Source organism: Melanostigma gelatinosum (assembly GCF_949748355.1).
Source record: "Melanostigma gelatinosum genome assembly, chromosome: 6".
Lineage (NCBI taxonomy): Eukaryota > Metazoa > Chordata > Actinopteri > Perciformes > Zoarcidae > Melanostigma > Melanostigma gelatinosum.
The window spans coordinates 22973860-22999128 of NC_136639.1; the positions used below are offsets into that span (position 1 = coordinate 22973860).

Here is a 25269-nt window from a genome sequence, read left to right on the forward strand (position 1 = left end):
GATCGGTTTCTCAAAGCGAGTCGTGCCAACGCAATTGTCAGATAAGAAGATCAGCCTCTTCCAGGAACCGAACCGCGTCACCACACAAACGCTTGTTACCGGCTCATTTGGAATTCTAAAGGTGCTCCGGCTCACCGGATGACTTGCACACGAATCATGTTTGCACAAACAGAGCAGTGGGGCCGTGGGGTGGGGGGGTCTCGGCTGCTGAATAAGGTTGTGTGTTGTTGCACCCGAACCCATTAGCTGAATCACAGAGGGTGTTGGGTCCTCAGTGTATCTGACACACTGCATTAGGAAGTCAAGAAAACATCAGAATAATGTTTTCATCTGCCTCACTACTAACTCCCCACCAGGGCTCCTGTGAAAAAGGGAGGTTCGTATAGGCGGGTTTTGAAGATCTGCCTTTTAATGAATTTTTGTGGTCGCTGATGTGAAAGTGTAAAGTTTGGCAACTTATCGGGCACGCCTAAGTTCATAACTGTGATTTAAGATGACCCACTTTGCAGGGTGGAGATAGCTGATGCTGTTCGACTCGTCTTTGTTATTAGAGAGTATAGGTTCATCGGTCTAAGCAAGGACGGCAACACGGACGCATCAAGTCAGTGTCATAGGTGTACTGTTACCGTACTGTTGGGAATACATTTCATATAATTAGACAAAATAATTCAGTAATGTCAAGATTTTACACCACAAACTGCCACTGCTTCTTTGCTCAGACAGTCGTCACTTTTCCAACAGACTGTCTTGATTAAGGGGAGGTAATCAGGGGCGTAGATATAGACAGTGCAGGCACTGTGGTTATGCTGGGGCCTGTGGGATGGGGGGACTTTGAGAGAACAGGCATATGCAAAGTCAATCAGATTACTGGGATCGGATAACACATATTAAAGTGAAGATGAAACGGGCATTTCAAGGTTATCTGGCTTCTGAATCCCAACGTCTTTCCCAGTAAAACAGGACCGGCAGGCAGGACATAGCGTTGGGAGGAATTTGATTGGCTCATGAACAATCGTAGTGAGAGATTGGATATAAGAAGTGGACGTGGTCACCGTGACGTCACCCATTGGTTTGTGGACTGACGTTTTGAAGCCTTAATTCTGAGTTTTGGCCGTCGCCATCTTGGATTACGGCCGTCCCCATCTTGGCTTTTTTGGCAACCATTGAACAGATACTTACCATATTTGAACCACAGAGGAGTGACGTAGAGACGCAGTATACGGTTCTGGTAGCTAGCTCCCTGACAATCACAGTAAGCCCGTCCTAAAGCATACCCTGCTGCTTTATGGTCTATTTGACTCTAAATGGACCATCATTTACTAAATGAACATCGTGCTGTATTGAAGAAGACTTGAAACTAGAGATTGAGACCATAAACTCATGTTTACAATGTTTACTGATGTAATAAATCAAGAGAGAAGTAGAGTAATTTTCTCATAGACTTCTATACAATCTGACTTATTTTTGCATCCTCCCCATAATGTAAAACAGTCAGTAGCAATCCATAACAAAATTGAATGAAGGATATCAATTAAAGGAATCATTTCTTTGGAAACTTTGTCATATATAGATATGCAATAATGATGTATGCGTAGTATATAGTAAAACAAATGAATGTTTTATTAGAAACAAAACTGGTCAAAATAGTTGCAGCTGAGGCCGAGCTATCCAGACTTTTACTTCAGTATAATGTGTCAAGATGGAAAAGCGCAAATCCTCTATTTCTCACAATGCAACCAAAAGCATCTTTTCGTTTGCCCCTGTCCCTGCCCGGTAAATGCCCACCATCTTTCAAAATTCCACAGCCCCATTACACAATGCAGGCTTTCTGTTAAATAATATCTGTAGCTGAGATGATGTCATCAGGGTCAGACTTCCTCCAGAGCCACAGAGGACGCACACACAACAGTTTTTCACAGTATCTCCAATGTCCCTCTGACGTTGGCGTTGAAATTGTTACTTGCTGTGATCTGGAGTTACTTGCACACCAAACAATACATCAGATGTTGTAATAATCAGTCTGGTTGGCAACAAAACATTCTTTCCAAAGTAGCATTTTGGAATGAAACCACTGATTGAAAATGAAATGCCTTTCAACTCACCACCCCACCCATGTCCTTTAAAGTCTATAACACATATGATCCAATTAAAAAGTCTCTCACATCATTGTCTTCCAGTGACGGAAAAAAACATTAAAACTGTTGTCATTCTTCTAACTATCTTATAATAGACCTTCTATGGTTTGGGCTTTTGTTTCTTCATATTCTAAATTTCTATTTTTCTTGTCTCTCAACTCTCTGCAAGGAGCTGTATGTAATAAATAAATTACAGGGTTCAAGAGGATGAGACATGAGACAAGTCTCATGTGGATTTCTTTTGTTTGACATCTGTTGATTTAAGTGCTGTTTGTCCGCTGGTGTTGTGGCTGTTGAATAACGATTAAGAGAGATTGAAATTAAGCCTCATGGGTGTGGACTTGTTTTGAACAGTTTTTTCCCCTTTTGCTTCCCTTTGAATTTAGATTCGATTTTTATTTTAATTTTTTTACCAGTAAATTACTTTTAAACTTCGTCATGACATTCGCCCGTCTGCGGCTCCTCTTCAGCTCTTCGCCTGATCTCAACTGGATTTCCTTCGACTTTAGTCACAGATTTCACTTCACACCCTTCGGCCACACCTGCAAAGTCCAAAGTTTGTCTTTCGACAGGTAAGAGGCCAGAGAGCCTGTCCTTATTTAGAGAACGCGTCCGGGGCGTCACCGCTGCTGACTCCCGGCGCGCTGCGCAGCCACGACTTTGGCAGCAAGTGCGTGCGGCTCCATTCAATCGCCTCACACCAATGGAATAAAGGACGACGATGGAGTTCTGCTGGGGGCGAGTCTTCTTCACTGTTATAATCATTAGTAAGTACTGAGTTAGTTTTTTTACACTTTCAACCTGTTATTTCCACCATTCCCTCACCCGAAGAGGAAAAAAGATGCAAATATTTTCGCCACAAAAAGCGAGGTTTTTTTTTTATGTCGTTTTCATGAAAATCGATTTAATTAGTGGATTTAATGTGATTATTAAATTGTTTTATACACTTTAAAGGCACCTGAAGAGCAGCACAGGAGCATAGACTCTGTATTCTACTGAAAAAATCTGCCTGGAAGTGCTTTTGTTTTGAAATGTATTTCCCATCGACCAAGCGAAGTTTCTTCCTCTGTTTACAAACGCATGATCCAAAATTAACCCACATGAGATTACAATCCGGATCGGTTCATGTCTCACTGTGCATCACATGGCGTATATAGTAGAGAAAAATAAGTTATGTGATGCGTTGCTCGATTTCTGCTCTGTAAGCAGCAGCTGGACGTTTGAAATGATTCTCCTGTTTTGCACATTTATTTCTAAAAATGAAAAGACATGTTGTTTTCTGGGTTATTGTTGCGGAGCCCCAGAAGGAGGCAACGTGTTCATTTGCGCTGCAGGTAAACAGGCGTGGCATGATGGGTGTGCAAGTGACGGTCTCTCGAGTCCAGAACCCATCCACATTCCTCTGCCTGCCGACTGAGGTGGGGTAGTGGGAGGGAGGGCTGATAGCTGAGCTCTGCCTGTACGGGCATGTGGGTCTGATTCTGCAGAAAGACTCACTCACATAATATCCGGGGGGGGGGGGGGGGCGTTGTAGAGCTATTTCAGTGGTCTGCCATGCCATTCGTGAGTCAAGTTGATGTGTTGTTTTTTTTTTAAAGTACATGATTCAGCCACTAAAACCACCCCCACCACTCAAAAAGAGGAAGTCAGTATGTCTGATGTTGCTGAAAGGTAAAACGTGAAACCTGTCCCCCATAAACAACCAGAGTCCTCATAACAGGCTTGTTTTGACTTTTAGAAACACAAATAGGCCGACAAACATGCAAAATAGTGAGATATATGTCAGTATTACATTTATCAGGCCTATTTGTGTTCATATATATATGTGTGTATATATATGTGTATATATATATATATATATATATATATATATATATATATATATATATATATATATATATATATGTAAATAAATAAATAAACACACACATATATATATATATATATGTATGTGTGTGTGTGTGTGTGGGTGTTTATATATATATGTGTGTGTGTGTGTGTGGGTGTTTATATATATATATATATATATTTGTTTTTTTATGTTGATCATTGTCACTGTCATGCGAGCCCATCTTTCTCCTCCACCAGCTGACAGAATCCGACCCTCGCAGTCCTTCAACGTCGGCACCGCAGGCGCCAAGATTTTCAGCGGGCCGGCTGCAGAGGAGTTTGGCTACGCGGTCCAACAAGCGACAAACCACGAAGGCAAATGGTATCGATTCAAGCGTTTTATTCTCTTCAGACTGCCTCGCTTTTTTAATTTCCATCACAAACATGCGTCTTGTCCATGGTGCTGTGTATAGCTTTCAAGTAGTGGTCCGGTAAATCATTCATTTAGTTAATATTTCTTTGAAAGAGCAATAAATGTGGAGAAGATAACAACATCCGCAGGCTATGTGAATATTACGCAGAGAGAAGTTTTATTCTTGAGCAAACGTTCAAGTGGGTACCCGTCAATACAAGCCTCTGCACCAGGACGGGCTGAATTCCAGGTAAAACAAGGTGGAGACATGCTTCACAGGGATCAGTCTTGGTCTATACTGACTGAGTTTGAAACTGCTGACTGCATGACAAAACAAAAACCCATGTACCTAATCCCAAAGATACTCCACAGGGTTGAAATCTCAAGGCTGTGCAAGTTGTTGGTGTACAACAACCGTCACGCGGGAGGAGTTCTTTCTGGTAGAAGTATCCATTTTAGCAAATGAAAGGCCTGTCGCCGTGCAGAGATGCACCTGGTTATCAGCAGCGTCTAGGTATTCTGTAAACAACTGCCCACACCGATACGCTATACCACCACTAAAGCCAGTACTGGTGACGACACTGAAGCCGAGGATTGCTTCTCTTAATCGTCACCTATTCCCGGGTTTGTTGGAACGGACACCTTGGTTTAAAAAAGACAAACATTTCAGTTCATGTGAGGCCAGCTCGGCTGTGAATATTTAGCATTTTAACTAAAGGGGAATGGAAAAAAACAGGAGTTCAACACCACTGTACCTCCACTTGTTTCTAGCTTTTGTTGACTGAAATGTTTTAAATAAATGGATTGCTATCGTACCAATGTTCACCCCTGACTTTCCCTCCAGCACCACCATGAGGTTTTACATTTGTGTTTTTTTTTACTGGAATGAGACATTTTAGCATACCGACATCAGCATTTACAGTTCGTCAGAGCACCAAATGTGGCTGCACAGCCTCACAGATATGTTGACTCGGCTGTTAGCTTTTTTCCCAGGAAATAGATTTTGTCACTTTTCAGTTGATTAGTAATATTTATTCATTAATGTGCAATATAAATAATCTGTGCAATCCACTGTGCAATACAAACAACCATTCAGTCTGATTACATTTTTTACTTATTTATTATACCTTTACTGTGTGATTACTTGTTTATTATACTTGTTTTGATGTTGTTTTTCTTTTACTTATTTACTACTTGTTAGTACTCCCACTATCCACTCTCACTATCCACTCTGCTGCTGTAATGCTGCAAAAATGTTCCCACTGTGGCATTAATAAAAGCATTATCTTATATACAGCACAGTCACTACTGGATTTTAGAGGCAGATACCAATATTTGGGAGTTTAAAAAAATGTATTTTTTGAATTATTGGATGAGCTCTACTGATAAGTTGTTACATTGCTGAATCATATAACAAAGATTCCAAGTCAGGCAACAATGTGCAACACCCCGTTTGGAGCCACGTATATTTGGTCATTTTAGTTAAACAGTAGCCGAGCCTCTCAGTGATGTCTGGATGTAGTGCACTCTGAGTCACGGTCTCGCAGAGTAGCTCACTGTCTGGAAAGAACCATGTGTCCCGTCATTCGTGCCTTATTTGACACTGTGGGGGATGTGACACTGTCGTGAAGTGGTGGTGTATTAGGTCATCTTCATAGCATTATTGGGAATACATTTTTGCCTTACTGGTGAAGTGTGTGTGTGCGTGGGGGTTGGGGGGTTAATAAAGTATTTGAAGTTGATACTTTCTGTGTGAACTTGTAGAAACTTGTTTGCTGTTTGTTAAAACATTAAAAGAATGACATGGCGGACGTGTCGGCACACGCTTACTGTTACAGTGATGCAGAGTGATGTTTATGCTCATTTCGTATCGCTTTGGTCTTACAATTGGCCCACTGCGGGGGAGTTTGAAAGCAGTAAGATTACCTAGCTTTTTTTGTGAATACCACGAGTCAGCATCTATAGATTAGACGTTGTGTGACCGTTGTCAGCGTCAAATGATTTGGATGAGTCTCGTGGACTGCTGTGTGTGCAGCCGGTCATGCACTGCGCACAGGAACCTTCAGAGATGAATACTGTTGTTGTTTTTTTTGCAGGCTCCTGGTCAGCGCCCCGTGGAGTGGTTTCAACCGAAACAGGAAGGGGGATGTTTACAAGTGTCAAGTCTCGGGCTCCAGAAACAGCTGTGACAAGCTCAATCTTCAAGGTACGGTCTGGGGTTTTGTTGTTTAACCTCTGACCTCTCCCACCAAACATTGGCCGTGCACTTAAAATGCCTAAACAGAGCAGTGCATTCAAACAAATTCAGGAGGTCTCCAGATATTTGGCTTTCTCTCTGATTTGCAGCAACGCCTGTATTTTGTTCACACTTTGAGCTAATAATTAAATAAATTCCAGATTTAACAATCTGAACTTTAATATGTGAGCTAATTTGTTGTCCTTGCCACTTCATCCATAGATTCTCTGAGTATGCCTGATGTTAAAAACGTCAACGACCAGATGTGCCTGGGTTTGACTCTTACCCGGATGCCTGATGTCAATGGTTTGATGGTACGTGTGTTCACAAAGGAAATCATGCTGTTTCAGAGATTGGCAGTTTTTTTTCTCTTCTTTTCAACCTACAATAGAACATTTTTCTTATGAATCTACTTCTTGTCTTTGTGTTTGGCAATTTATTATGATACCGGCTTCGATGGAACATTCAAATTGTTGATGCATGTTTAGCGCAGCGGCGTGACCAAGAACCGGTGAAGTCATGACTTCCTTTTTGAAATTTACATCAAATGTTTGTGTCTCGAAGAAGGAAGTATTTCGGTGGCTGAGGTGAATAGCTGCAGCGGCAAGCAGTGTTGTTAAATAAAGACATCAGCCACTGCACGACTGCTATTTAAGACGGTTAAATAGCTGTTCTTTAACACCAGAACACTTTGATGTGACTTAAGTCCAACTTGCAATCAACAACCATTCAATTCACTCACCCAGACGTGAGAGCGTGTTGGGACCTCTGAAAAGTCTCCTCTCGTCTGATACAGATGTGCGGACCTCTTTGGGGACAAAGCTGTGGTGATCAGATCTTCTACCCAGGAATATGTACAAAAATGAGCCCCCTCTTTCAACCGCAACCCGCCTTCTCTCCTGCCATCCAGTGTAAGATCTGACTTTATATATATATATGTATATATGTATATACATATATATATGTATATATGTATATACATATATATATGTAGATGTTGATTATGGACATTTTGAGCTTTGTTTGGTTAGATATTTTTAAGACAGGCTATAGTTAATATCAGATTATAAATCCATCATAGTGACACACATTCTGTTACCATGTTGTGTCCTCATGTGTTAACGTCGACTTGGGACTATTTTGCTTATGGGAGGCTGTAACATCATATATTTAATGTTTGCTTACAAACAGCAACATTTTTAAGACGAGACATGGCCAAGTTTGAATTATCCTTTTCCTTTATTATCATTTGTCTACTGGGTTTGATTTTTGAAGATATAAAATACCTTGGTCAGCATCGGTTCCATTCATCAGCGCTGCTCAAATGTGTCACTATGTGTCTCTCTAGCATGCGGAGGGCCGATGGACATCGTGATTGTTCTGGACGGCTCCAACAGCATTTTCCCTTGGCCTCCAATGATCAATTTCCTCCAGAAATTGATACCTGGACTCGACATCGGGCCCAAAAGCACACAGGTATAACATCGCGTTTAATTGACGGGGAAATTCAAGCAGAGATCAAGCAGGGGATGATGTTGTGGTCAGTGTGCTGACAGCTCTCTGTGCTTTATCACGCCAGGTCAGCGTCATTCAGTACGCCGTTAATTTCAAGTTTGAACTCCGACTCAACCAGTATAAAACCAAAGATGAGGTAATAGCTGCGGCGTCCAAAATCACACAAATGACCGGTGATTTGACCAACACCTTCGATGCCATCCGATTTGCCAGGTTGGTGCTGCACTAAAACTGCCTTTCATGCATTTCCGTTTATTTGTTTACCTGTGTATTTGATCTGTTTATTGTACTTTCTTATAATTTGTATGCTGGTCTGTCTGTCTTGTCCATTTGACCTGATCAGGATGAATTGTCATTTTGATGCTGGTACATGATTTTATTTAATTATTTTAAGTTTAAAATTTCTTATGAACATTTCTTTTTAATGATAAATCCACAAACTCTAACAAAAAAAAGAGTGCCCACCGTGTCTTCTCTCTTCAGTCAGTGGGGTTTCCACGAAAGTAACGGCGGTCGACCAGGCGCCGCCAAGGTGATGGTGGTCGTCACCGATGGAGAGTCTCACGACAAGGACTTAAGAGAAGTTGTCATTGCCGACTGCGAGAAGCAAGGCATCACCCGCTTCGGTATCGCTGTAAGTAATGGCCTGCCACTTACTGCTATTTTTATACAGTGTATTTATAGTTAGTTTATATTTATCTCAGTAAATATGAATGATGCCTGCATGCTGACCGCATAGCATTGGATATCACATTAAAGTTTCTAATCAAGGTTAGGCAGTTAGGCACCCATAGTAATTGCTGTCATAAATACTGACATATTTACAATTCATGAGCTTAGGCCCCCACCTCGGCCGGAGCGAGCCTTCGTCGGTTGTTTGGGGTGTTGAGGAATGATTGATGGAGATTTGGCCTGATGCGGTTTGGGGGAGGCTCAGCTGCGGCTCCCGGGCCTTGCAGATCCCCAAAATAAGCCTGTGCGCTGGTCGGCAAGATCGAGTGGGGATTTGTGGGTTTAAAGACGGCGTTGGATATGGCCGAACCGATGTTGGACGGGTGTCTGCAGGAGGGCTGAACTCCTGGGATGGGACACGAGAAAGCCATGGCATTGCAGTGGCCCGGACGTGAGCTGCATCGAGGACGCGCCCTTGGCGGACGGGTGTCGCAGCGTCATTTGATGATTGGGTAACCGACTGCTAGGTTGTCCGGAGTTTAAGGGATGGACTTGCTGGGCCATCCGCGGCCCCACGTGATGGCTGTGGCTACTATTGGTCCGATTTCGTAGCATGAGGGGAAACGACTTGGCATCTGCTTGCAAGATCCGAGGCTGGTCTACGGCAAACGTCGTCTGTCGTGGAAGGCATCGTTGTTGGCCAATTGTGTGGGTCCATCGCTGGAAGTGGGCGGGGTGGGGGCACTGGCATCCCGGTGCCCGGTGTCCCGGCTACGGCAAGTTGCTGTGGTTGCTGGAAGTAGGTGGCCGGGGGGCGCTGGCGTCCTGCGTTCCGTTGTTGCTTTGCGTTCCGTGCTTGCTGCGTCCCGTTGCCTCTCTCTCTTTTCTCTTTCTCTCTCGCCTTTCTCTTTCTTCTTCTCTTATTTTTCTCTTCTTTCTCTCTTGCTTTTCCTTCCTTTCTTCTCATTTATTTTTCCTCTTTTCTCTCTTCTCTCTCTCTCGCTCTTTCTTCTTCTTTCTTTCTTTTTCTTCTCTTTTCTTCTCTACTTTTCTGTCTTTTCTTTTCTTTCTCTCTCTCTCTCTTCTTTTCTTTTCTCTTCCTTTCTCTCTCTTTCTTCTTTCCTCTCTTCTTTCCTCTCTCTCTCTACGATTCGTTGTTGCTTGCTGCGGTTCGTTGTTGCTTGCTGCGTTCAGTGGTTGCGTTGTTGCGTTCAGTGGTTGCGTTGTTGCGTTCGGTGGCTGCGTGGCTGCGTTCCGTGGCTGCGTTGCGCTTAGAGGGGGGGACAGCTTAGAGAGGGGGACAGAGGAAAGAAGACCTGGCAACCCGGTGCCAAGAATCTGCGTAGTGGGAAGAGCACGCGTAGTAGGAAAAGCGGGATAGGGGGGGACGGAGGAGAGGGAACAGATTCTGGCGGGTGGATGCAGCTGGTCGGCGAGGTGGAGATCGCGGGTTTGGCTGCCCGGACCCTCTCGATGGCGGTTGGCGGCGTCCTCTGCGTAGTGTTCCGGTTGCGAGTGCAGAAAACGCGAGTGTGCCGAGGCTTAGAGTGGGTAGGTAGTTATAGGAGTGTGGCCGGAAGTGGGCAAGTGGCTGAGGTGTGGTCCTGCTCCTGAAATTCAGCTAAGTTTTATCTCCAAAAAAAGACTACATGGTATTGCATTTGAAATTATGGAAAGATTACATTGTTAATGTCATAAAAAAACAATATTGTACTGACTACCCTGCTACCACTTAATTCAATAAAATACAGCACTTTGCTGTGTCTTAGTAGACGGTAGTATAATGCTGCGTTCACACCAAACGTGTCGCGAATTATTCGCGCGAGTAGATTACATACAAAGTCTATGCACAGACGTGATGAGACTGGCGCACGAGATGGACGCGAATTTGCGGTGCAATTGACGCGAATCCGCATCAAACGCCAAATCGCCCCAACGCGCGAGTTGAAATTTTTCAACTTCTGCGAAATATTCGCGTTACGCCCGGCGCGATAGCCTATCAGTGTTGAGTTGCTCCCCCTGTCATCAGCGATGTCCTGCCGTTGTTGAATCAGGAAATAAATACTGTAGCCGTCTGTGTTCACCCAGAGCTCTACGATACCTCATATCAATAGAGACCGGACCAAACTGTCTGTATAAATGTGTGTGTGTAAACCATATATTACAAACAATGGATAGATGCTGCCGTATTTACGTCTAGATGACGTTATTCTGACTGTTGGTAGAGCTGCTACAATGTTAGCATAGCCTAGCACCGATCCATCCCTGCTCCATTGAGAAGACAGATAGCCTACAAATCGGCATCATTACGTAGTTATTTCGGAGTCCCTTTTTGTCGGTTTATTGCCATTAAATCACAGCCACATCAGTTTATTTTTGTGTTCATACAGCTGTAGTAAACAGCGACAGCGACGTGTGGCTTGTGGCGATGTGTGGCTTGCACAGTGAATACAGCGCGATAAAATCCATGGAGCTCCTCTGGACAATGTTATGAACCAGACATGACGGCGTTTAGTTTCCCGGGATATATGTGACTTCCACAACACGTACTAAGCAGAAATAGAGGTTATTTTTTCCATGGTTAATGGTGGACAGTTGAACAGCTTTCAGGGCGATAAGCCGCGCGCCCTCTCCGGTGCGCGATTCACGCGAATGAACACTTGGTCCCCGGTAAAAACAGTAATGTACTGGCAACTTTGCTGCCAGTAGTCTATGGTAAAATCAAGAAAATACAGCAAATTACTGTAATTCTGCACATTGTATTAATACAGTAATATAATTTACAGTTGATTACAGTGGGACTACTGTAAAGTGAACACTGCTGCCAGTAGTTTACTGTTAATCTACATGATAATAATTCTTATATAGCTTACATTTGCATACATTATTTTCCCTCTTTGCAATCCTGATTTTGCGGTGTTTCCTCATTTTGTTTTCTTCCTAGGTCCTGGGTTATTACTCCAGACAAAACATCAACACAGACAACCTGATAGCAGAAATCAAGTCCATCGCCAGCGTACCCAAAGAGAAGTACTTCTTCAACGTGTCGGAGGAGGCGGCCCTCTCCACCATCGCTGGAACATTGGGGAGCCGCATCTTCAACATAGAAGGTGCATGATCCCCCTCTTGTTGTTGCAGGCGCTGCATGTGTAATCTATATGCTCATTCAAACACTCTATTACTCATCCATGCCAAAGATCCCAAGAGAGATCAAAAGAAAATGTGTTTCCTTTTTCTTCTTCTTCTCACGCACATCCTTTGTCTGATTCTGGATCTGCCCCACTGCTTTTGATTCTGGCGTTAACACGATTCTCTGTTCCCACAAGGCACTGGGAAAGGGGGTGACAACTTCGAGATGGAGATGTCCCAGGTCGGATTCAGCGCTCACTACTCCAGCAAACAGGTACAGAGCGCCGGCTTGAACGCCTCTAAAATGAATGTTTGTGTTTGTTGTGACGAAGCAAGTTCTTTTTTTTTTTTTTTTTAAACACTCAAACGTGCAAAAAGCACTGCAGAAGAAAACCTAACTGGGGTTTGTCGCTTGTGGCGGTGTGTAACCTGATAAAGGAAGTCCAGTTTGAAGACTAATCAGATGTCAAGTCGTGGCACTTTGGTTTTGTGCTCCTTTGGGAAGTTATCACAGCAGCAATGTTCTTCTCCTGAGTGTCAATATTTGCGAGGAAAATAGTAAAATTCGATTCATGCTAAATTATTTTCTGCTGAACGTGTTTGTGCACTCGCATGGATTTGGCCAAAGCAGTGTGTTGATGGATGAAAACTAAAGTTTACTCCATAATCTGCCACACATCACATACAGTGTTTCTGACACCACAGGGTCAACAGTGTAGACGCATACACCAGCTACCAGTTTATGCTATTGTTAGGGTTTAAAACAGAAGAATGTGAGGCTTCAGCAGGCTGCAGGGAGAGTTCTGCTTCAAGCTTCCTACTGCACACATGCATCAGAAAAACGGAACTGGATCCGGTTTCAAAATGAAACAATATTTAATGTACTACACAAAGTTCACTTACAAACGGAATTAACTATCCATAGTAATGTTCTCGAGAACAGAGACCACACGCACGCATCTCACTCACAGGTCTGAATTCAGGTACTGAAAAACGAGAGCAGATGTGGCCTGAGGAATTTTCTCTAGAACAGTCTCTTATATGTCATAAAACGTGTGACTGATCCTCCATTGATCAGTGATTGGCTCCATTCGAATTCTGTCCCCTCCCTGGATCGATCCTTTAGCGGAACAGCTTTGCTCCTTGCAAAACATTTCTTGACTCCACCTCTGGTCAGTTGTCCTCCCCACTGACCACATCCTCCATTTGCTGCATGTCTCATTCAGAATCCCTGTCTGACCCTCAAACTATTCTTACAGTGTTTTAATACCTTTAGTGACGATACTTTTATGATTTAATACATTCAATTAGTTAATATACTGTAACACATATCTTCTATAAGCAAGAATATTGTAAACATATTGTGACTAACATATTATTATTGTGACACTTCTACTCATCACTAGGGGGGTTATTTAATCGTACTTATGTGTTTAATACTGAAATTCTCCATACTATCAAACCTATGAAAATACATGATACTGAGTAAATCGAGTAAAGTAACCCTCATTTACTGCAGCTATCAAAATACCTTATGTGGTGGCTGTTTGAAGTGACAACAAAGCTGGCCACAGAGTCTGACCGACGACCCCTTTCACAACAGCCCTCCTGCTGCAACAACGCGGAGTTCTCACTGAAAGAAAAGAGGACGCCAAACTTCTTTTTTTTCACAGCAGTCTGACTTAACTTAAGGAGCTGCCTTTTTTATTGGCATTCAGAGGATATTCTGTTCTCACACTGCGCACCATTTGTGGTTTTCATCATTTTTCTTTGTTTTTACAGAAAAATAAATCCCTTTGATACATTTCAAAACCAAAAAATAAATGGTGGTTTCAACCCTGACCAAAAATACGAATGCTGTGATCCACAGTGTTGTTTGTATGTTATCCGCTGACTGGTCTTTGACCTGTGCTGTTTAAGGATGTGATGATGCTGGGAGCAGTGGGGGCCTATGCCTGGAGCGGGACTGTTGTCCATCAAAGGGGGTCCAAAGCAGACATTCTCCCCTTCTCAGCCTTTGCGGGAACACTTCAAGACAGAAACCACAGCTCATTACTGGGTAGGAATTTACAGCCTGCCTCTGCATTTACGTTTTGATCCTGTTTTTTGAAAATCTTTGCATGAAACAACACAGGATTGGGAGTGGAGGGTGGCTGTTCTCAAGTGTTTTTCGCTAAGCGGGAAATACAAGCGTAATCACTGCAGCTGCCCTGCTTTGGCAGTTATTGTGTTTTTAAACAACACAACTATTCTCTAAATATCTGTGATGTTTTTGAGTGTGAACGGATTTGTAAAATCGCAAGCTTCTCGCCACTGCATGTGTCACCATCTTTTTTTCTGAGAAGCAGAGCATCGTGACATTTCTTTTGCATCGTCTGTAATGAGTATAGAAACATTCAGTAGAAGCTACAGGGTTAGAGCCACCATATATTACATAATATCTCAGTGGCGGGCCTTGCATTTTATACCTGGGCCTTCACTGCTGTCCTTCAGCTGAAACACAGCTACGTTATTATTTGTTTCGTGTAAAAATGAAGCCAACACCTGTAGATAGAGTGTGTCTCCTCTCTGCTCTGACTGCAGCTGGGACTGCAGCGCGAGGCTTCTGTGGGCGGCGGCGAGGGGCTCACGGCAGCACCTGCTGCTCGTTCACGACAGTGCAGGACGTACGTGCTTTAACGTCAAAACACCAGAAAATTCTCCAATAACACCAGAACAAGTCGCTAGATTTGTCACAAGTAGCTTTTGACAAAAAAAAGTCTCCATGAGGGTTTGGAAAGTCGCCAGATTTAGTGAGAAAGTCGCCAAGTTACCAACACTGGCACTTGCTAAATATGTCCCCAGTGCAACACTGGATGTAACAATGGTTCCTATCACATATAAAACCAAACAAAAATCTTCATAAAAACAAGTTGTACAAATAATAACATATGAACAAGCATATTAAAGCTACTGCAGATGTAAAAACAAATGCATTTAACTTACCAGAGCTGCTGTTCACTTTCTAAAAACAAAGTGCATCCTCCTTTCTTTGTTAATAAAGAGTTTAATCTCACAGTTGTTCAGTACATCCGTGCATTTTAGTTCCAGTAAGAAGTCCTTCTTGATTCATGGACGCCAGTGAAGACAGTCGAGCCTCCCCAGTTGTATTTCTTGAATAGGTTTTAATGTGTTTGAGGCTGAAAATGTCTGCTCCACAGAGGCAGCATATTTTGGGATTGTCACCGCCCAACACGTCGGGCTAGCCCACTGACCAATTACGTACTTGTAGGCCAGCTAGCAGGCTCTGACACATCAAAGAATACGCCCAACATGTCAAACTAAAGATCTGATTGGTTGAAGAATATGACAATCAACAATATCGTCCCCATTCACTTAAACTGCAAAGGGATTCACTTGAGAGCCTGCAGGCCTCGGGCCTCTCTTCTTACGAGACACAGAGGTGAGATCTGATTGGATAAAAGCTCTACTTAAAACAAGCTGCACTGGAAGCAGAGCAACTGAGGAAGACAGTAGCTGTGCAATGAGAAAATAAGATAATGGGGAAAATAAGAAGTATTCAGATTGTGCACTAATCACATACGTAAATGTAAATAGTGCAGTTACAGTATGTGTTACAATGTATGTAGCAATTAAAAGTCCTGCATTTCAAATATTACCTAAGTTAAAGTAACAGTTAGGTAAAAGTATGTAAAAATACACAAGTATGTCAGAAAATGTCAGAGTATTAAAAGTAATAATTATGCAGAGTGGAGGGTTTCAGGGTTAGTTATTATTATCATTATTATTATTATTATTTGTTCATTTATTTGATGCATTTAAGTATAAGCAGCATTTTTAATGCTGTAGCTTGCAGAGGAAGAGCAGATTATAACTACCTTTTATAGTTTAGTGGTGTTATAAATAATAATAATGCATTGTTATTATATAACAATGCATTATTAGAGGTATTATCACTTATGTCACTTTTTTGGGCTTCTGCTTCGGACAGTGTTGGCGTGTAGAAACCGCTCTTCTTGGTTGACATCTCCTTCTCGCTGTTGTAAACCTCATTGTACGTGTTGAAGCAGGAACACTTCCGCTGTTATTTGTCTTGTCATAGAGTTTAGTGAAATCACTTACTTCCCAGAATAGCTCCACCCAGCCCACGCCTGCCTAGAGGTCTAACCAGCAAGAGTAATGTGTGCGTGAGTGAGTTTATGTTTGTGTGGCGCTGGACAAACACTGCTTTTTGTAATACCATTTTCAACACCTGTGTGTAGGTGTGCAGAGCCCTTCATTGGCAAAGTAACTAGTAATTATACCTTTCAAATAGTAGCTTCAAGTAGCAAAAACAAATGGAAATACTAAATAGAGTACAGAACTTGAGTAAATGTTTTTAGTTAGATTTGCCACTGTTTAAGTCAGAAGTTGTCCAAAGTTCAGATGTTGGCGATTTAAATGTGTTATTTACGTTAATTTCCAGGTTATTCTGTCACCACGCTGAGCGACAGACTTATAGAATACTTTGTGGCTGGTGCACCTCGATCCAACCACTCCGGACAAGTTATCGTCTACACCGTGAACGCCCAGAAGCAGACTACTATCATCGACTCAGAGCGAGGGAAACAGGTACCGATAATGGAGGGATGTGGTATTCACGTTTTGTGCCCCAGGAACTAACTGTGTACACGTAGAAACCAACTAGATGTGCACTTGTTGTCCTAGATTGGGTCGTACTTTGGAAGCGTCCTTTGCCCCCTGGACGTGGACAGAGACGGGGTGACGGACCTCCTGCTGGTCGGTGCGCCCATGTTCATGAGCGATCTGAAGAGAGAGGAAGGCAGGGTCTACCTCTTCTCTGTCACCAAGGTAAAATATGAATGACATGTCACTTGGTGGGTGCAATGTAGGAAATAATATATTCTCAAAGCTGGATTTCATTTGTAGTTTTCTTGAAATTGAAAGGAACTGTAGCACCGTATACATCATATTCTCTGTTGTAATGATCTGAAGGGTATACTGAACGAGCAAGGATTCCTCAGTGGTCCGCCCCCGACTGAGAACGCACGCTTTGGGATGGCCATCTCTGCCGTTCCTGACCTGGATCTCGACGGTTACAACGACGTTTTGGTTGGAGCTCCGCTTGAGGACAAAGGGAAAGGTGTTGTCTACATCTACAACGGGGAGAAGAAGGCAATAAACAAACAGTTCTCACAGGTACGGAGAGACATTCGTATCAGACTGACAGAAAGTCTGTTATGGAAGTTTTTTAGTTTTCGTTGAAGCTAAACAAACACATCATTTAGTTTATCTGTAATAATGAGACTCATCATTGTTGATAATCTCTTCCAGAGAATCTTTGGCTCCAAACTGGATCCTCAGTTGCAGTATTTTGGAAGGTCCCTAGATAGCGACAAAGACCTGAATGATGATACTATCCCTGACATCTCCATTGGCGCATATGGCAAAGTGGTGCAGCTCTGGTAAGTTTGGCAACCTGTAATAAACTGTGAGTGATTAGGAACTGGGTAAATAATGTCATGATTTGCCACATCATATTATAGAATCAGCAAGGCTGTTCACGATCATTTAAAGCTGCATTTGGTTTTCAGGTCCAGAGGTGTGGCGTCCGTCTCGGCTAAAGCTTCTTTCAACCCCGATAAAATCAACATTTTCAACAAACCCTGTGACATTAATGGACGCAAGCTGACGTGTTTCAACACCAAACTCTGTTTCACTGCTGCATTCAGGCCCAAGAAACCTGTTGGACCCATTGGTAAATCCTCTTCTCAAGAATAAGTAGATTCCTGTTACTTAAAGGTGCTACATTTAGAATTCAGCGCTTTAATATAACAGCAAACAACTATTTGTTATGTAAGGATGTATAAGTAATGGTGTCCTGAGCAGAGAATGAAGTCACTCTCCCTCTGTGTGTGTTGTAATCCGAGCTTCTTTGTTTACATAGCTGGTCTGGCCGTGCATGCATGTTAGTGAATGTGACTACCAGTGTGCGTGCCCTGCTGGCAAACTAATCGGCACCACTTTGCGCTGCGCTCATACAGCGGTTAGCACCAATAGCGGTGTCCTGATCCCATCGCCCTGAATTTGGAATTTAGCGCCTTTAAATTATAGTTTTTGGAAATACACTTTGCCTTGTTCATGCTGAGAGTCAATGTGAAGATCAAAACCACTCTCATGTCTGTACAATAAATATGAAGCTAGAGCCACAAGCTAGTTAGCTTAGCTTAGCTTAACACAAAGACTGAAAGCAGGTGAAACAGCTAGCTGTCTGAAGGTAAAAGAAAAATCCAGCTACGCGCACCTTGTCAAAATTGACAAGTTGCAGTTTACTAGTTGGTGGATTTGTTACTTTCGGAGAGCCAGGCTAGTTGGTTGCCCGTGTTTTCGGTCTTTATGCTAAGCTAAGCTAACGGGCTGCCGGCTATAGCCCTATATCTAGTGTACAGACATGAGAGTGCTATCAATCTTCTCGTCTAACTCTCGGGCAAGAAAGTGAATACAAGAATTTCCCAAAATGTCAAACTCCTAAGATGTTCATGGATCATTTTCAAGACAAAAATATCGCACTCTTCTTTCAGATATATCCTACACTTTGACTCTGGACGCTGACCTGCAGGCTTCACGAGTGACGTCAAGAGGACTGTTCACTAAAAACAATGAACGCTTACTCACAGAAAAAGCTAAAATATCTTCTGTGCCCCTGTGTCTGGACTACCAGGTTTATGTTCAGGTAATAGATGAAAATCCTCTGCTTTGCAGTCACCGAAGAGCATAATTGACACATTTGATTAGATAGGGTTAGGCTTGCAGAGATATTACTTCATATTTCTTTTCTTCTTTTTTTCCAAATCAAGTATTCTGAAAATAATCTGCTGATTTGTCCCTGTGTGGTTTCTTCAACAGGAGGCGCCAGACTTTGTCAATTCCCTCAGTCTGAAAGTAGAGATCGAGCAGCAGAATGCAGACGTGAACCCGGTCCTCGATATGTCGTCTCCAAGTGCCTTTGAGTTCTTTGTAAGTGACTTGTACAGTACACGATTTCTCTGAGTCTCTGTTCAATGGTTTTTTTTGTTTAGCCTTTGGGTCTTCAAAAAGGTCTACAGGAAACAGATCAGGTGACGAAGACTTTAAACATAGTTGTTATGTTGCAGAGTCGTCTGCCCGGTTATTTAAGATGAAAAGGTGTGTGATTACTGGCTTTTTAAAACTTTTAAAGTGATTCACTAAAGTCACGCACGCTCTCATATTAACACACTTTGTGTTTCAGCAACAGGATTAAAGTTCATCCAATGCAGTAGATATATAATAGATTCCCTTATTGTTATGTGAGTTTGCTGCTCTGTTGTCATTTCAGGTCCAATTCACAAAAGACTGCGGCTCTGATGATGTGTGTGTTAGTGATCTGGTGCTGAGTGTGAAGACAGACACAAAAGCTTCCAGGTGAGAATCACTGACCTCGTTTGTGCAAGAAGTAGCATGTCATACTTGCTGACCATTATATGTACAATATACAGTTTAGATGTAAACACAAGATAATACTCTGTTTCGTGGTTTCACTTGATGTGTGATGGTTTCCTCAGGATAAAGGATTTCGTTGTTGTTCATTTAGTGTTGAAGTGGAGAGTAGAAATAATGCTGTGTGTGATGGAACTTGCCCGGACCAGGCTTTGTCCTTCTTTACTATGAGTCACTTGTGAGGCGAGGCGATTATCTTCAAGCTAGGGGTTGGTGATCTTGAGACGCAAGACTACACAACATTTTTAAACACTATCCAACAGAAAAACCCAGCCCAGGGTTGCCAATACTTTTCCAATTACAGAAGCTAGCAGCGCTAGCTCCGAAAGTTGCTAAATCTAGCAGGGAAAGTCACCAAGTCGGCTACACTGACAGCACGTCCCTTAAGGCCTTCCTTTCAAAGCCACTCCTCCAAAATTATCCAAAGAAATATACCTATATTTACTGTTATTCCCTGCACTCTTAACAACCATTACGCCAACTTCTATTTTCTCTGTTTCATGAGTCCGTCTTAATTGCCAATAGAGCTGCACAAATTTGAGTGTCCCCGTGTACAAAGCAACGTCATAGCCCATCAAATGGTCGAGTCAGACTCGTGTGCTTGGAAAAAAACCTGCATAAAGTTTGGGAGATATGTGCCGAGTGAATTATCTCAGACGAAAGCACAGGAAGAAGGACTTTAGAGAGACATTGGAGACACTTTCACACACATTTGATCGCATGCGGTTTTGCAGCTGCTGTGGATTTTTCATGTTTGTACATTTTGTTCTGTGCTGCGTTTTGTGCTTCACGATGGAAGCGATGGCCCCGTGATTCATTCCTACATAAAATGCTGTATTGTGCAAATTAGGGTTCATCCAGTTGACTTCACCTTTAAAACAATACGAATAAGTCACCCACAGCTCACGGTGAGATTCCTTCTTATTGCTAAACTGCGAGTACAGTAATCTGAGCTCTTGTGTTACAGCTCAGCTCCCGTCCTGGTCAGCGCCAATAACCGGGAGCTGTCGTTTGAAGTTGTCGTGAAGAACAAAAAGGAGAACGCGTACAACACTCAGGTCTTGGCGACCTACTCTGGCAACCTCTTCTACTCCTCCGTCTTTCCTCCTGTGAGTGAAAAAGGGCACATTACACTAAATAAATGTATCATCAAATCCTTGAACACTTTTTTCCCCATTAATTGAACCCATTTTTCAACATTTACAGAAATTGTTGACTAGAACAAAAAGAGTGTTCAGTGTATGTTTTTGCACTTTTCTGTCTGTGCTGCTGAAGTTATTTGAATAACATTAAAAGCCTCATTGTAATGTATTGTTAGTGTAATACAACAACATAGAAGTTATTTACTATTCAGATTCATGAATTCACAGACGGACGGAGTCAAATGCACCTCAACACAAACACAAACCGTCACCTGCCAAGTGGGATACCCAGCATTAAAGACAGACCAGGAAGTAAGTAAACTCAAATATTTATTTACTATTATGAACTATTTTGAACAGATTTTTGGGCTGTGCACATGTATTTAATTGTTATTCAATTACAGGTGAAATTTCAGATGAATTTCGATTACAATCTTGACCAGCTGCAAAACCGAGCTGAGGTGAAATTTGAGGCCAAGAGGTAAACTGGAATTGTCAGAAATTCAATAAAAGATTGTGACTCTTCATCAAAATGGTTGACCCTGTGATAATGTTCTGTACCTTTTAAAAAATATATATATTCTTTACAGCGATGGTAAAGAGGAAAGACCTGCAGACAACACGGTGGACATATCCATTCTTGTGCGATATGATGTAGGGATTGTTTTATCCAGGTGATTCCGCTTTTTGTCACTTTTAATGTTTTTTTTTCTAATTTGAATCGCACCCTGAAATTGACAGTTGACGATGGAAACTAAAAAAAAAAGTTGTGCTCTCTTTGTCCCAGGCAGTCAAATATCAATTTCTACGTGGCAGATGCCGCCGTTCCTGTGGTAACAACGGTGAAGAGTCTCGATGACATCGGCCCAGAGTTTAACTTCACAGTGAAGGTGCGATTACTGAATCTGTGCCTTAAAATGTCCGAATCTAATTCATCATTGTATTTATTACATTAACATATGAATTAAAACAAATTGTATTTCAAGGTTTCAACAAGTAACTTCCCTGTCAGCCTCCTGTATCTGACCATCGCTCTGCCAGTGACCACTAAAGGAGGAAATCAGCTCCTCTATGTCACCAGTGTGGACACGCAAAGAGTGAGTACTCGGTTACCAAATACCAGCAGCTTTTTAAAGAGTTTAAATACATAATAAATACATGAATAAATGCCATGGTTGACACCCAACATGCAATGTGGTATCTCAAAACTTTAAAGCCAAGTTTAGTAAAAAGGTCTTTGAATTTTTCCTGTGGGATTTGGACTGTGTCATTTATTGATGGAATAAATTCTCTGCCTGCAGGGAGGTGCTGTCAGCTGTGACTCCAGCAGCCTGGTGGATCCTCTGAAGATCGGAGTGAAGAGCCACAAAGTGTCCTTCTCCGAGGAGAGTCTCAGAGGGACGGAGAAACTGGTCAGTCACTTACTCCTCGGCATGTTCTCATCTTTGTGCACATACTCCAACTCTTCTTCTCACCTTGTATTTTCACTGAGAGAAGCTAGTGAGGCACACTTCTAAATTGAATTAATATTGTTTTTATTCCTCTAAATCAGCTCAACTCGTATACTTTAAACTAATATCTACAGTTGAATATACATTGTTGTCTTGTTTTTTTTAAATAACCCAGATGCAGAATAAAAGTATATATTTTTTAATTTAGGCTTGTTTACTGATTTCCTTTTGTTAATGTTGTTGTTTTTTTGTTTTTTAACTGACAGGACTGCAAGAGTGCAAAGTGCGAGTACATAAAATGCATCCTCAAGGACACGGAAATTAAAAGCGACTACTTTGTGAAAGTCAAAACAAGGATCTGGAGTGGCACCTTTATTTCGGTAAATATGTTCGATAACACATTTGTTTTTACTACTGGTTGTTTTGTCTGCTTTTACCTCCGTTTCTCAGATGACTGATTAAACAAATTCACGCTTGTAGTTTTAAATGGCGCTCTCACTTGTAAAAACTTGTCACGACAGGCCACCTATCAAACCGTCGAGCTGACCTCCGAGGTTGACGTCGAGACCTCGAACCCCGATCTGCTCGTCATCGGCCTCAAACGGCTACCGGTAAGATGTTTGAGATTTCTGTTGCTGTGGGATTTTTACAGTGGCCGGAGACTCGTGTCGTATTAGATGTGAGACAGACCGTGTCTCCTATCCTCCTCCTGTCCAGGTGGTGGTGGTGATCAGTAAACCCGGAGAGAAAGGCGACGTTCCAGTGGGAGTGATAGTCGGCAGCGTCATCGGCGGACTGCTGCTGTTGGCTCTGGCCGTTGGACTGCTGTGGAAGGTGACCCTCAATAATAACCACACACAGAGTAGATTATCATTATCATTCTTATTAGTCTATTATCAGTTGATTATTTGTGAAATAAGCTATATAACAAATGAATGGCATGAATATTTCATCTCTGCCATGGTGGGAAAAGAGAATAGACCTGATTTGTGTTTTTATAGAAATGCGCAGCTTTATGTCTATAGATTCAAAACAAAACTGGACTTGCTCACAACCAATCTTTTTGTTGTTGTTGTATGAACTAGAACTGTGTCTAAACTGAAATCCTTTTACTTTCTAGTTTGGGTTTTTCAAAAGAAAGTACCAGCAGCTTCAGATGGAGGCCGATGAAGACGAGCAGAGCCGCCCGCATGTAGACGAGGTGCTGTGAGCTGAGGAGACCCCCCCCCCCCCCCCCCCCACAGCCTTCTCTCCTCACTGGATCGTATCCATCGTGGAACATTGTCAACGCATCACAGGGTCTTGTAAAGTGCAATCGGACTGCGGGTCAAACACTGAAAGTCTGGCATTTTTTTTAATGAAATTGAGGCTGTTCAGTTTGTGAATAACTGGGATTCGATCCTCTGTCCATTTTTTTTTACAGAGGATTTATATAATTAGTGCTTTTTTTTTAGCTTTGTGGACTGTACATTGACTAGTTGCTGTTATGCACTGATTTTGTAAGAACTGTATTTTTCCAATCGTGAAAGAACAATTATTTTTTAGATGAAGTTGATTTGGAGTTTTACTTTGTAAAGGCATCTCATTTATCCACAGCCTTTTGCTATGACAACTTCAGGGCAACATGGTGGAGAAATAATATTTTTTAATGAGGGAAATCGAAACATTTGGTCACAATTTGAATCACACACGCTGTCATATCCGCAGCATAACTGCTTTGAGATGCGCTGTGTCCTCTGACATTCAGGGCTTTTCTTGCCGAAACAACAGCTATCGTGTGAGGAGTGAAATCTGTCGCTGTGTTTGCATTGTACATGCTGTAAGATAACATGATTATCATTTATATTGGGTTTTACATTATGGAAAGATTAGAGGCAATATGGGTCAATGGGGTAGTTACTTGTTATTGTTGTTGCTATTGTTATAAGAATATTGTGTTTTCATTATCTATGAAATATTTTCCCCATTAATGGTCTCTTTAATTCATTTTTTTTTGCTTTCCTGGTTTCAAGGTGATGTTTTTAAATTGGTTGTTTTGTGTAACTTACATTCCAGAAACCCACATTGCTGTCATGTAAGACCAAAAAAATCAGTTTGAACCAGCAAATAGTTGGCTTTTTGTTTGTTTTTTGTAACTCAAAGCGATTACCAAAATATTCTTAGATACAATCTTTCCTGTTAATAAGCTGATTGATAACTTATAGTTGTTCCAGCTTTAATATTGTTTATCTGGAGGGCAAAGGGACACAAACGCCCCTCTGGCCCTGAGTCCTGTGTCTGAGATGATGCCTGTTCCCATTCACTCTTGAATTAAACCCATTCTGTGCCATTGTTTTTATAATTTACAGTAGGAAGTCTGTGAGAGAGCTTTAATCTGACGTAAACCAATCCTGCAGGATCTACATATGTATTGGCGGAGCTTCGCCACAATGTGGCAGCATGATACAGATGAGTTGGTTCTCACTGCTCTGGTGATGACGCGAACACTCCTTACCTTCCCTTCTCACTGGAACACCTTTTAGAGAACCTCACCCCTTTGAGAACAACCCCTCCTCTGACCACTTCCACTATAAAAAATAATACAAGCACAATTCAAGTTCCCCCTCAAAGTTGATTCATTTCCTCTCGCGTTATTTGGACAGTCGCGTTCGTCCGTCCCCCGGACTGTGTCGGAATGTGAATGATTGCTGTTAGTTTTTTTTTGACGGACCAGCAGCACCAGCAGTGTCTTGCAGCATTCACTTCTCCGGAATCTGGCGAGATTGAAATATGATATTTGTCTCTAATAAGGAGCATATTTAGTTTTGTTCCGGGAAAGCCTGGGCTCGATTCCACTCCATAGTTGATGAAATGTGATACAGGTGGGGAAGTGTGTGAAACACCTTTCATCCCTGCAGGGGTTTTCCCTGCAGATGATTGGCAGATACAGCCAAACTAACTTGACCCGTGGCACAATGGGTTGATTGCTCACAAATTGCTGCAATGTTGCAATTACAAAAACACTGACGACATAGCAAATGATTTGATAACTGTTAGCCCCCCCCTATCTCTCTCTTTTTTTGAAAGACCTTTGGCGTGACTTTGACTGTGATCCTCAAGGGTTTCATTGTAGCTACTTTTTATAAAAAAAAAATTTAACAAATGATTTTAAAAAGAGGATTTATCATTAACTTGACTTGATTGTCAAAAAAGATGTTGTCACGCACGTTCTGAGTATATTGGAGTTTTA

At 42.1% G+C, this 25269-nt stretch overlaps 1 protein-coding gene across 1 annotated transcript; it reads left to right on the plus strand.

Moving 5' to 3' along the window:
- The first annotated feature begins 2807 nt into the window (after positions 1-2807).
- Positions 2808-25043, plus strand: itga2.2 (integrin, alpha 2 (CD49B, alpha 2 subunit of VLA-2 receptor), tandem duplicate 2). Its single transcript, XM_079270945.1, has 30 exons — positions 2808-2902; positions 4224-4347; positions 6474-6583; positions 6836-6927; positions 7410-7524; positions 7962-8089; positions 8193-8341; positions 8612-8762; positions 11745-11910; positions 12127-12203; positions 13850-13988; positions 16395-16540; positions 16637-16780; positions 16925-17128; positions 17264-17394; positions 17524-17687; positions 18511-18662; positions 18836-18946; positions 19287-19372; positions 20415-20556; positions 20818-20901; positions 20994-21070; positions 21180-21263; positions 21377-21479; positions 21576-21686; positions 21891-22001; positions 22307-22420; positions 22562-22651; positions 22758-22874; positions 23161-25043. Exons 1-30 carry the CDS (start codon positions 2857-2859, stop codon positions 23248-23250), a joined length of 3558 nt encoding a protein of 1185 aa, XP_079127071.1. The 5' UTR covers positions 2808-2856; the 3' UTR covers positions 23251-25043.
- The last annotated feature ends 226 nt before the right edge of the window (positions 25044-25269 follow it).